The sequence below is a fragment of the Populus alba genome, chromosome 2 (genome assembly GCF_005239225.2).
Source record: "Populus alba chromosome 2, ASM523922v2, whole genome shotgun sequence".
Lineage (NCBI taxonomy): Eukaryota > Viridiplantae > Streptophyta > Magnoliopsida > Malpighiales > Salicaceae > Populus > Populus alba.
This window is the reverse complement of record NC_133285.1, coordinates 15287066-15299964: the sequence shown is the minus strand read 5'-3', so window position 1 is coordinate 15299964 and position 12899 is coordinate 15287066. Positions and strand designations below refer to the sequence as shown.

Below are 12899 nucleotides of genomic sequence, written 5' to 3'. Positions count from 1 at the left end.
TTTTCTTGCACGTTTAAATTATTGATTTACCTCTAGATTTAAAAATAACATAACCATTGACTAGAGATATTTTTGTATTTTTCATTTTTTTATGGAATATTAAAAAGATATTTTTGCCCTTAGGCTTTGAAAAATCAAGGCAAGTGTTAAGGGGCAACCTCATCTTCTTACATGTTTTTTTTTAATTCCATAACTTACAAAGGGTTTTTTTGGACTTCTAGCTTTTAATAATTAATTTTTAAATTAAAAAACTACATGAACATGGGCCTCACGCATCACATAGGGGAGGCGATCGTGCTTTTAAAACAACATCATTCGATGGCAAAATTTATTGCTTTGTTGTGTTTTTTTGAAGCGTCATCTCATTCTTTTTAAATAATGCGTATGACCGTGTTTAATAAGTTATATATTGCATGTATCCCCTATCCCCCCCTCCATTTTTTTTTCTTATTCCACCCTAAAGAGTGCATGTTGGCCTTCTTTTTTTTTTTTGGAGTTTTGATTTTGGTTTTTATTTGTTTTATTTATGATTTTTTTTCTTGGTCCTTTTATAAAAAAATTATTTATTTTCAATTTAGTTCTTTGATTACAGTAATGTCATATAAACCTTGTCCTTTTTTATTTTTTGTATTTTAGTCTCTTTCCTTATTCTTTTGTTTTTTTAATTTTTTCTTTGCTTTTTTATAAAAGTTTTGTTAGTTTTCAATCTATTTTTTTAATGATAACTTGTCATATTTTTTTTAAAAAATTCGGTTCTTATTCTTTTGATTTATAATTTTTTTCCTAGCCCTATTATTAAAGTTTTATTGGCTTTCAACTTTTATCAATTAATCAAATTTTATGGTGTATTATTTTTTTCCAATTTGGTCCTTACTCTTTTGATTTGTTTTTTCCTTTTAAAGTATTTTTTTTTCTTTTCACTTAACCCTTTAATTGATTTTTCTGTTGCTGCTCTCTAATTTACTTTTTTTTATTTCAATTTCCACCCTTGCTTTTTTTATGTTTTTTTATTTTTTAGATCCTTTTGCATAATTGTTTTTTTTTCTTATTTTATCTTTCAATATTTGATTTGTTTGAGATTGAACTTTGTAGTTTTTTAATATATGGTGCTGCCAATCTAATAACTTGGATCATAAGTTTAAAAAATCAATGCTGGTTGATATTTTTCCTGGCTCATTTTCTTTTTTGATTTCATCTGTTAACATTTTTTTTTAATAAAAAATTGGATTGGTGGTCATCTTTGGTTTATATTTTATTAGTCTATTATGATCTCATAACTTGGACCATGAGTATTGCAAAATTTTTTTGAATAAAGTTTTGATTTAATAAAAAGATTTGTTTTAATAAATAAATTTAGTAAATATATTCAGGTAAATATTCCATATTACAAGAATAAATATTTTCATATATTTTTATATTTTTATTATTTTTTTCGTTATTAATGATCTTTTTATTATTTACTCAATCACCAATTTATTTAACTTGATTGTTGCATAAGTTTTTTAATTTAAACTTTAAATTTTCATGTAAAAGTTTTTATCTTCTTAAGAAAAAGCGGCGAAACACGGAAGGATGTGATACTGCATGAAAAAAATAAATGAGATGACGCTATAAAGGACAAAAGATTATCAAAAACAAATATCACGGGAGGGAGAAGGAAATAAAGCAAGCCGATACTTTCCCCAACCCTACCCCTCTCCCCCCTTTTACATTACAAAAAAGAAACTGATCCCCTCTCCTCCCCTCTCCTCTCGTCTCCCCTCTCCCTCTCTGCTTGCCTGTCTCTCAGCTCAGGACAGTCTGTCCCATGTCCTCTAAACTTTGTTAAGGAAACAGTGTCATAACTAATTCAAACTCAGAACAATGGGCAAGTACATGAAGAAATCCAAAATCACAAGCGATGTTGTTGCTGTCATGGAAGTAACCTCTGGTGTCCGTACAAGAGCCAAAACCCATGCTTTACAGCTACTCCAGTCTCCTGTTTCTTCTAACCTAGATGCTACCTCCACCTGTTACCTCCAGCTAAGGAGCCGCCGCCTTGAAAAACCAGCGCCACTCTTCAATGCTGAAACCAAAAGGAACACCACCAAGGAGAAGGACACTTTCAGCTGCAAGGGGGCTTCTAGGCTGAGAGTGAATTCTTCCAGCACTACTGGTGGTTGCGATGAAAAGGGCACTGGAAAGTTGGGTTTCAAATGTGAAACAGAGGATTCTGGAAGTTTAAAAGAGGCTTCTTCTGGAGACAACTGTTTCGATTTCGAAAGGTACTCCTATCAATGCTGTTCTCTTGCTTGGTATGTTGTTTCAGTGTAGCTCTGTTGAATGGTGCTCTCTTTGGTTTTCAAAGAAACAAAAATCTGCCTAATATGTTGTGTGTGTTTGTTCTTGTAAAAATTTAGGACCACTTGGTTCATCTTCTAGGTCTACGCTTCTTGTTTATAGCTATGTTTCTTTGCTTAAAAGTGAAAAAAAAGAGAAATCTTGATGGGTATTTTGATATTTTCTTGCATCCCTTCTTGGTTTCCCTCTAAAAGGATATTTTGAACTAATTTTTTAGGTTCTTTTGTGATTTTTCTTTTTCATCCTCGAAGTGAGTCCTTATTCCTCCCCTTGTTTTTCAGTGTTTTTGTTCAGTATTTTGCTCAAAGGGGGAGTTAGGAAATGCTAAAAAAAATTCAAGTGCCAAAAGACTCTTTTACCAGCTGTACTATTTCTCTAGCTTGCATAAGAAAGGTCTTTTAAACGTTCTTTTTCCTTGTTTTTATTCAAAACTGACACTTCTGTATGGCAAACATGCATGCCTAACTCCGAGGAAGGATTTTCTATTTTGAAAGCTTTCATTTTTTTTCCCCAGTTCCCTTTCTAAATTTATTTCAATATGTAATGGACAAATTTACTTCACTATCCTTTCACAAGGAACTTGATTGCTGCTGCAACATGCAAAAATAAACTGTAGTGAACTCTGAAACATTGGTTGTTAGTGTATTTTCTGATATGGGTGTCTACTTATTGTTTTTTGAAGAGGAAATGCAAATGTAAATTATTTCTTTAGTGGGGGTTTGCTGTTTTAATTTGTTTCCGTGTGTTTTCACCTTCATGTGATGCATTAACATTATTGCTAGTGTGTGAGATTGTTTTCACAAAAAGACTAGTGGTGTCCGTGAATTGTGAGAGAGGTCTTCTTTTTAATGTAAAACAGGTTTCCTTTCTGCAAGATGGGTACCCATCACCGGAGTTATTATTGCTAGAAGTTGCCCTTCTTTGTATATAGGAAATTGGTTTCCTGCTCCCCATTGATTTCCATGGTTTCCATTAAAAGATGAAGAGGGATATTTATGGTTTATCATCTCAATTTCCCTTAAATATCAGTATTTGTGAATCATCTTTTAATTAATAGCCCAGTGAGCTATATCAAGTTCACGAATCTCTACCTTTCTTGGACAATTGCCATTTTTGGGGGCCATCAAGCGTACAGATCCATGACAAGGTGACTTGGTAGAGATCTGGTTTTTCACTGCATGGTTCTTGAAGCAAACAAATTTGCTGTTTTTTGTATTTGAATTTCATTTTGATCATTTTTCTATTATTTGTTCTTTTAGCCGCCTTGCCATATAGCTTTCAGAAAATCTGGCATCTGAAACCATAATGATAATAAATTTATTTTTTGCAATACTGGTAACAATAACTCCTCTAACTCACTTGTGTTAGCATGCAAGGGGATGGTGATGTATCCTATTTGTGGGGCCTGGGTACGAGCCGATGCATTTATGCGGGTACTCTTAGGGCTATCAGTAGGTGACAAAAAGTTTCAAAGTTTTCCTGTATTGTTGCTATAGTTTGTATAATTTTTTCACACGACCAATAATAGGGTTTCTGGTACTACATTTGAGTTTAGTACACTTCAGTTTGCTGTCTTAAAAATGTTTCGACTATTGGAATTTTGTGGAACCATTTCTGGGACCTGGATAAGTAGCTCGAGTGATGAAAATCACCCCTCTGAATGAAACACTTCTAATGCCATGATTTTTATTTAAGCAGGTGCACCAGGGAAAGCACACCATGTAGCTTGATAAGGGACTCAGAAACCATAGCAAACCCGGGTTCAACCACAAGACAGAGAAGCTCAACTGCGGGCAGCCAGAGACTCTTGAACACGCAGAGAAATATCCCGACAACATGTGAAATGGATGAGTTTTTTGCTGGTGTAGAACAGCAACAGCAGAGACTATTTATTGAGAAGTATGCTGGCTTTAACTCTTCTATTCAAGAGTATGCTCACAGTTATGCATGTTTGACGTGAACAAGAAAAGAAAAAAGAAAAAAAGTTTGAAGTACAGATTGTTTCATCTTGATTGTATCTTCAATTAGCTGAGGCAACTGTCTCATTGAATTTTGCAGGTACAACTTTGATATCGTGAATGATCTGCCGCTATCTGGGCGCTATGAATGGGTCCGAGTAATCCCTTGAGTGGTATCCTCAACATCTGTGCTTCTGTTTCCTCCATCTTGTTTGTCATTTTCACACGAAGGATTCCGAAAGAAGTGACTTGCATCGTCTTGCTTTATATAACCTCATCATCTATCTCCCTTGCAAGCTCATGCTAAGTGAATGGAAGCCATGGAAGATGTTCAACTCAAAGATCTGTAACACAACAGAGCTGGTGAGTTACAGATTAACATCAGATTGGAATCCTGGAAAAGGCTTGGGACTCATTTGAGAGGAGGATAGGTAGTTTAGGGATTAGTCTTTTAGCCATTGTAACTTTTAGGAGGTAGTGTTTAGTTGCTAGGTCATCCTTCTCGTCTGCATCCTCTTCAAATTTCACTTGTGTCTATACATGGGGATGAACTATGAATTTCTTAGGGAATAAATGGACTCCACTTTTTCCATGATTGTCTTTTTCTACTGTTTGGTGTCTTGTGCCCTGCACTTGAATTTAGGTTCTGATGGGGATGTCTCGTCTCTCTAAATCTGAAGATAAGATTGTTTGTACCCTACTTGCCTTGGCCGCATACGAGATGTGCTCGTGGTGGTGGTGGTGGTGGTGGTGGTGGTGTTGTTGTTCAAAGTGAATTTGGACTGGCTGGTTAAATTGTACAAATACTGTCTGGTTCATTGGCCAAACATGGACATTAATATTTCCTCGTAAAAATTTGTACAGAAACACATTTTAGAGGTTTTTGTATAGTTTTCTTTTTACAAGTTTATCGCCATTTTTTTAGAAAAAGACATGAACAAATATATTTTTTTTCTTTTATATACAAGTATGTAAAAGATTAATTATTTTTTTTACATTTTCATATCTGATTAATGTTATAAATTTAATTTTTATTATAAAAATCCAGTATAACTTTTTTTAATATAACAATATATATTTTTTACAATAACCTTTAGTTTGGATAAAATAAAATCAATATCTTACAATGAGAATATTACTTGTATAAATTATGGTTTTGATTTTTTTTAAATAGTTATAATTTCAATGTATTTTTTACTTTTCCGTGAAAAAAATATTTTTATATTTCAATAAACACTCCCATTTTCCAATTTCTCATCGAAAAAAACTGGAAATGAAAAAGACATTTATTATCTCTTTAGAGCTAACATCATTCGTCTTGAAAACCATGTTTTCCACATTATGGGCTGCATAAGATCATCTCCAGTCATCTCCCTTTCATTCTTTTTTTTTTTTAATAAATATTTTCAAGAATTTCTATTTTATTCCATCAGCTCAGAGGTGATGATGGTGATAGTAGTTACCCGGTCCCATTGTGTTTGGACATTTGGGTTTAAAATCAACAGTGATGGTGATGCCCTCTTGGATTGTTCTGCAGAATCCTACTTCTAACTTCAGGTTCCTCTTGACAGTGGGGTTTTCCCCTTTTCCTGCCTGATTTTTTTGACTTTTATCATTTGTTTTCGTATTTAAAAAATGTTTTAAAATCACAGCCACCATCATCCCCGGAAACCTGTGGCGGGAAACTTATTCAGGCTGTCAAGTGGGCATTTTATTGCATGCATGAATGCAGAGCCCCTGGTGGAGTCGAGCCCTGTCGACATGGGACCATGTACGGATTCTGCAAAGGTTACCTCACCGGCTGCTGCATGTTCAACATAGATTTGATGATGTCTTCTCACTTTCTTCAAGCATTTGCTCTTCACATTTATTTTAATAGAACTACCTGTTGAAGACCAGACCAGACCGGAGGTTGTGGCCTGCAAGAAGATGCTCTTGCTTCGACAAGAGGAAATGCCACCCAAGACTGGCCCTTTTTGACATCATTAAGATGCTTTTCCTATGGTAGTAATGATGCCAATTCAAGATGGACTACAAGTCTTGATTGCTGTGGATTTTTGCTTTATATATATATATATATATATATATTATATAATTTTAGAAAAGATTATTGCAATTAAGATGTAGCAATTTAGATTGAGATCACTTTGCCAATATCTTGTGATTAGTTGATTAGTTTAGCTATGAATATAGTACTTCTTTTAAGAAAAACACATAGCACATGAAAGTTTCTTTTTTAAAAAATAATAATTAGGACACAATATCGAGATTCGCTTGTAAAACCCTTTTAATACGGGTGATTTCTCTTGAAAAAGTTAGATACTTTTATCAAATCAAATATTTCAATAAAGATTTGGTGTTTTCATATATAATTATAATTATTATAAACAATGAGTGTATATTTGTTAATATGTTAAATTTCACTTTCTTGTAAGGCTGTACCCAAAAAATAATGATTAGTTTTCATGATTCTCATATAAATTTCAATAAAAATAAAATTTAAAATAAAATTATTTTTTAAAAAATGAGCTTGAATATACAATCCAACTCGAGAATTGACCTTTTTTTTACATTAACTGTTTGGTCAATTCAAGCTATATTTAAAAAAAAAAAAATCTCAAACCACTGTGTTTCATCCCCAGTGAATACCTCTCTAGAATTCTAATACTTCTCTCAACATCTGATAATCTTCACTAGATCCCTTCTATTAACTATCAATTGCTTTAAATAAATGGGAAAGCCACTAGTGAATACCAGTCTGACTACCAAAACAAAACCAACTCACATATCATCCCCAGCAACAAGCAACTTCAACAATATTTCAGAAGAAAAATGTATCGACTACTTTCTAGCTAAATTAGACAAGTACCTGCATCATTTGTTCTTCCACCTCAGAGAGTAAGTAAATGGTGATCTCATGAAGTTGGAGGAGCTAAATTCGCTGATTGCTTTGTTTCTGCCATTTCAACTTCAAATCCAATCGTATTTGAAGGTTCTTCATTCTCTATTGCCATCCTTTTAAGCTTAGCCAGTCGTATGGCATGCAGCTCGTATCTGATAACGTTATACCAGAAGTCAAATTGTGTGTGTGTGTGTGTGTGTGTGTGAGGGGGGGGGGGGTTCATGCAATTGAAGCCATATTTGTAATCACAAAAGTTTGTTAATCATTTTAATTCTTGACTGCAACAATCATAAATGCATTGTTAAGGAAAAAAACAAAAACTAACACATACAATTAAGCTGAGGTAATTTGAATGTGTTGGTGAAATATGTAGATCTAAATATCTTGTTAGGAAAACTAAAGGATGAAAATGGATCGACTACTAGCTTATAGGCCATAAAATAAATATATATATTATAGCCCACTCTGACCTTTTGTATCAACTCACTCAACTAAACCTATATCCCAAATACCATTCATGTGCAGATAAAACCTATTAATTCATGGAAAAATTTAAGCACTGCAATTTATAATTTCTATCTTTTAATTCTTCTCTGAATTCTGATCATCTACAACAGAAGTATGTTGTATTATACTATTGCAAATGCTTAAGATATCAGCCTGATTCAAAAGCTTCATTGATTTGATTCTCTTGTAATTATGCATCTTCTTTTTTGTAATAAAATCTTTTTTTTAAAAAAAAAAACACAGTAGTGACCTATCCTTAACTTACTGCTAATATTGTTGTGCTTTTATTTTCACCCTGTTGTTTAGGTAAGTAGACCTGAATATGTTCCATCTCCACTAAAGATTTTCTGAAATATTCAAGCACAAGATAAAACAATTTCACTCGGGTCAACAGACTAAATTACACTAAAGCAGAGAACCCAAAGCCTATATAAATGACATTTATTTCACCACACCCTATTCACATGTCTACGTATAATTGTGCAATACGCAGGCCATTCACATTTCTGCATAATAAGCAAATCAACAACCAATAATTTCAGAGTTTAGCATGTCTATGTCTATATGAACACGAGAATCTACAATAAATTAAAAAGTCTACATTTTTTTTTTTCAGATTTCAAGTGGGAATTTACTCTGTTATTTCTTTTATCATAGACTGAGCACAGTGCCTCAAAGTAAAATTTTCTGCCAGTCTATCTATCTTCAAGCAATGTTTTTCAGTTTGCTAGAGATAATTTGCCTAAGAAGAATAAACATCAGTCAGCTCATGTTTTATGGAACGCAGTCAAAACAGAAACCAACAAATGCATGAGCTTTGAGCTTTAGCTTTTCAACAAACAGTAAGTGAACAAGAGAACATTCAAGGCAAGTTGTTCTGAGTTTACTCAAAACCTGTTACTTTGTAGAGGAACAAGATGATATCAGCACCCAAATGCTTCTTTTCTCTCTCTTATGGTTCAACAAGAATTGGCCACTCAAAGGAAATAATATTAAAGCATCATTTCTTTCAATTCACGCAGCAATAAACCTAAGATTTTGCATGAAACTACTGAAAAGTTGTAAGACTTACTCAGCCACATGACTCTTGACGAGCATAAAATATATCATCCAAAACTGTCTCTCCTTCAAGTGACGAGGGCAAAGCATAAATCTCAGATGCGAAAGCTCCTAGAAAATAAGACGAAAAAACCTATCTAAAGCACTTGAAAAGAAAAGTTGTAGGAAAAAAGAAAAACCACTTCAAGCATCCATCATCATTCTTTAAAACCTTGCATTCTAATTTAAAGGTAATTTCTAAAACAATCATGATAGCCCCCCCAAATGCAAATGTGGATTTCAGTTCTAACCCCTCACCCATTCAATTGTTTACAGACAAAGCATACCCCCTCATTCATTCTAAAATCTGGTCCCTCCACATCAAAAGTAGTCTTCTTGCAGTTATGTCCTTCCTGTTCTATAGTTTAATAAACAATGTCCATTTTTTTTTGTTATATCTACCACAATGAAAAGGGTTTAGAATCAACGGTTTCTTAATTGAATGAAGTTCCCTTTCAAGTCCTAAGGAGGCAGAAGCAAACGTTGTTTCACTTTCACAGATCCCAACAATCACAAGCAAGAAAGTGGTTTCATAAAAAAAAAAGGAGAGAAAAGCAAACCTTGGCTTTGGAAAGAACAAGTGTAGCATGTCGCTCCTGCCATTCAGAGAGATCCCTTTGAACATTGGACGATGTTGTCGTTGAAGAAGGAGTTGCCTCATCTTCTAGCACCAAAATACAAAGACAACAAGAAAACATAAGCAAAAGAAAACCCAACATGGAACTAGAAGTAGTAACATTAACAACACATGTTTTTTTTTTACCTCGGAGTGGGAAATTCTTGAAAGTGTCAATTGTGAAGGACTTTACATGATCGATCAATTGCTGCGTGACTCCTAGCTGTTCCTCCTCCCCTCCTCCTTCTCCTCCTCCTCCTCCTGCTGGTTTTGGTATCTGTTGATTTGGGTTTTGGCTGTTTTCGCTATCATCACCACTTCTTGAAACACTGCGTAGAAGCCACGAGGACCAGTCCATCGTTGGGACTTCAAACTATGATTCTCTTCTCCTGTCCCCTGTTTTCTTTTCTGGTTGCCATGTTGCGTTCCGTGTAATGTACCAAGCATTTCTGAGGCCCAGCACTGATCATGCCTATCCAGCCCATTTAAGCCTGCTTTAGCTGGATCAAGTCCGAGATGAGGTGGAGTCAATGGCCCTGTTGCATGGCTGTAAACTTGGATCGAACCGATAAGTTAACTTCGGATAGAATATCTAAATTAATTCGAGTTAAAAAAAATCTGACTGATCTAGTAAAATATTTAAGTTAACCCGTTGACTCGATAGATTCTAGAGCGGGTCTTGTAACCACGAAAACCACTCTACCTGGCCCAAACCTACTCGGGTCGGGTAGGCTTGTACATGGTCTCCATTATAATATTGACACAGAGAGCCCCCAAAATACATCATTTGTCAAGGAGCATCCAGGCAAGGGAGGAGGGGCTCGTGCCCCTGATCTGAATCGCTAGTTCCAGCTTCCTTACCCCTTTGCTCCGCCATATGCAAGCCTTACTATAAAGTTTCATGTCCGATGAACCACCGACAAACGACCTGAGTCACTTTACAGTTGACATACATTTATGTTTAATCAGACATAGCCTGTCATCTGTACAAGTTTTTTACTTTGTTTCGGTGATAATGATAGGAGATTTGTGACTTGATAACCGAAACTCTCCTCCTCCTCCACCTCCTCCTCCTCCTCCTGATGAATTTAAGGATGTATTATCGTATTGTATGTTGTATTTAATAGGATAAATTTTGGATAGAAGAATTGTTGCTGGCAAACAAAATTTCAATGGGCAAATCTCATCATCTAGAGAAGAAATCCTTCTCTATTTTATTGTTTTAAGGATTGCATGGGATGCTGCAATAATTTACCATATCTCTTGGGTTCTTCAATTATAACATAAAAAGCTTAAAAATACTACGAGTTATTTTATACTAATTCTGATTTTTAATTCAGCATGTTTAAGTCGAAAACTCGTTAATCATATGACTAATACATGTATTAAATGTTTTATTACCACCTTAATGAAATTATTATTTTTATTATTATTATACAAAGGTATATTCGATTGATTAACATGGTAAGTCTAGGAATAGCATCTTTCTAAACTTATTATTCTGTAATAGTTGAAACTTTTCGAGTTCTTGTAGATTGATGCTTATTCTTGTTTTTTTTTTTTTTTAAATCACGTAAAATAAGTTTTTGAAAAATGTTATTTTATATATTAATATATCAAAATTATGATAAAACACTAAAAATATATTATTTAAATATTTTTTTCACATCGAACATGTTTTTTAAAAACAGTCAAAAACAAAAAATCACCACACTTTCGAATGACCTAACTTAATTTTCATGATTGGAAAGTGTTTATGTAAAAATTTAAATTAGTTTTTTTATGTTTTTAAATTGTTTATTATTTTCGTAAAAATTACTTTTAAAAAACAATTGATATAATGGGGAGGAACTTGATTAGTTGCTTGTGAACTACGAAAAGCTTTTGTGAAAGAAAATGAAGAAATAAAAGACATGATAGAAACTTAACATGTGAGGAAAATGAAGAAAGACATAGGATGCCCTTTTACTAAAGCGTCTTATCCGTGAAATCATGAGAACATGTCGCGTGCGATGGACCGATGAAGACGGGACTTCAACTCATTTCTCCTCCTCTTCCGTCCCCACGCACCTCATCCATGTCCAAGTCATGCGCCAGATGAACCACTCTGCTCACGCCTTGTCTAATTTATCACGAGGCCTGGTTGGTTGTTATCGAGTGTTTTTTTTTTTTTTTTTAAATAAATAAATAATTAAGTGGATTTCTGAAAGTAAATTACTTTTTATGTTTGATAGGGTAGTTAGAAATTAGTAGAAAATATTTTTGAATATTTGAATGTGTTATAGAAAATAAATTGAAAAATAACTTGTTGATTTTTTTTTCTTCAAGTTTATTGAAAGAATGGAACCCAAATTTGACATATAAAAAAGTTAAAGAAGGATTGAATTGAAAAAAATAATATAGTTTCATAAGTTATTTCAAATAAAATAAATAATAATAAAAAGAATGGAGAACGAATCTGCAAGTGAAAAAATAAAAAAATTTGAAAAAAAAATCAATTTCATAAATTAATTCAAGTAAAATAAATAGCAATAAGAAATTGGGACTGGATCTTATAGATAAAAAATTACAATTAAGAAAAGGATAAGAAGAAAACAAATGATAAAAAAAATAAAGACCAAAGTTGATATAAAAATTAAATTAAATCAAGTTCCAAACAATGAAAATTGAAAAAAATAAGAAATTCAAAGCAAAGTATATAACAATAAAAATTAATAACCAAATTTGATATAATCAACAAATAACAAGATATTTTTGAATTTCTTAAAACTTATAAAAGTGTTATTTGTTCAGATAAAAAAAAAATACTTTCTTGAAAACCAAGTCAAACTTTTCATAAAACAAACAAGGCCTAGGTTTATCATGAATTTTCAGTCACGTGGAATAATATAGATGTTAAACTTAACCTTGTTTAACAGGTCAATTTTGATGATCCATTAATTGAAGGCTTGGACCAGGATAAGTTTGCTTTTGAATTATTCAGGAAATTAACCAAGTTAAACTCGGTTCAGACTTGGCAACTAGTCAAAACTCAAGGAAGAATCATCAAGGATTTTTTAAGGTTTTTTTTTCTAGAACATGTAATTTTAGTTTTTTTTTTAAATTGTCAAAAATAATTTTATTTTATTAAAAAATCCAATAAACTTAGGTTAATGCATTTACTAGCATGCCCAACTAGCAACTCAAGCTTTGGATTAGGACGAGTCTTATAATTATGAAATATATTTTTTTTACCTGGATCATGGATTTATATTGCATCTAACAATTATGAAAAATATGATATTATTATTCTATAATTGTTAATCTCACTTAATTTTGATTTTATTAAAACATTGGCACATTGATATTCTCCTTATTATATAGTAATCCTAATTTATTATAAAAGAAATTTGATTTTCTTATTAAAAATATTTAAGATTATCTCAATTAAAAAAAAAACTTATGGTAAACAAGATCATATAAAACCTCGTTTGTTTAT

General features: G+C 32.8%; 2 protein-coding genes across 4 annotated transcripts; one reads left to right on the top strand and one right to left on the bottom strand.

The window, feature by feature from the left end:
- The first annotated feature begins 1655 nt into the window (after positions 1 to 1655).
- Positions 1656 to 4890, top strand: LOC118049887 (cyclin-dependent kinase inhibitor 3). The gene is made up of 3 exons (XM_035060045.2): positions 1656 to 2264; positions 4039 to 4239; positions 4399 to 4890. Exons 1-3 carry the CDS (start codon positions 1864 to 1866, stop codon positions 4466 to 4468), a joined length of 672 nt encoding a protein of 223 aa, XP_034915936.1. The 5' UTR covers positions 1656 to 1863; the 3' UTR covers positions 4469 to 4890.
- Positions 4891 to 6905: 2015 nt separating this feature from the next.
- LOC118049888 (uncharacterized) lies at positions 6906 to 9991 on the bottom strand. 3 transcript variants are annotated; one of them, XM_035060048.2, is made up of 5 exons: positions 9569 to 9991; positions 9366 to 9469; positions 8780 to 8877; positions 7973 to 8054; positions 6906 to 7352 (listed from the first exon to the last, which is right to left on the bottom strand). In XM_035060048.2, the coding sequence occupies exons 1-5, from the start codon at positions 9777 to 9779 to the stop codon at positions 7323 to 7325; spliced, it is 525 nt and encodes a 174-aa protein (XP_034915939.1). In that variant the 5' UTR covers positions 9780 to 9991; the 3' UTR covers positions 6906 to 7322. The 3 variants fall into 3 exon arrangements, with proteins under 3 accessions (XP_034915939.1, XP_034915937.1, XP_034915938.1); XM_035060046.2 differs by lacking the exon at positions 7973 to 8054 and having other exon boundaries at positions 9569 to 9870; XM_035060047.2 differs by lacking the exon at positions 7973 to 8054 and having other exon boundaries at positions 9366 to 9466; positions 9569 to 9859.
- Between the last annotated feature and the right edge of the window lie 2908 nt (positions 9992 to 12899).

Coding starts and splice junctions, on each gene's coding strand:
- LOC118049887 (XM_035060045.2), top strand. CDS start 1,864: ATGGGCAAGTACATGAAGAAATCCAAAATCACAAGCGATGTTGTTGCT. Junction 2,265..4,038: donor AACTGTTTCGATTTCGAAAG/GTACTCCTATCA, acceptor TTATTTAAGCAG/GTGCACCAGGGAAAGCACAC. Junction 4,240..4,398: donor CAGAGACTATTTATTGAGAA/GTATGCTGGCTT, acceptor TGAATTTTGCAG/GTACAACTTTGATATCGTGA.
- LOC118049888 (XM_035060046.2), bottom strand. CDS start 9,779: ATGGACTGGTCCTCGTGGCTTCTACGCAGTGTTTCAAGAAGTGGTGAT. Junction 9,470..9,568: donor CAAGAATTTCCCACTCCGAG/GTAAAAAAAAAA, acceptor TTTTGGTGCTAG/AAGATGAGGCAACTCCTTCT. Junction 7,353..8,779: donor GTCAAGAGTCATGTGGCTGA/GTAAGTCTTACA, acceptor TAACGTTATCAG/ATACGAGCTGCATGCCATAC.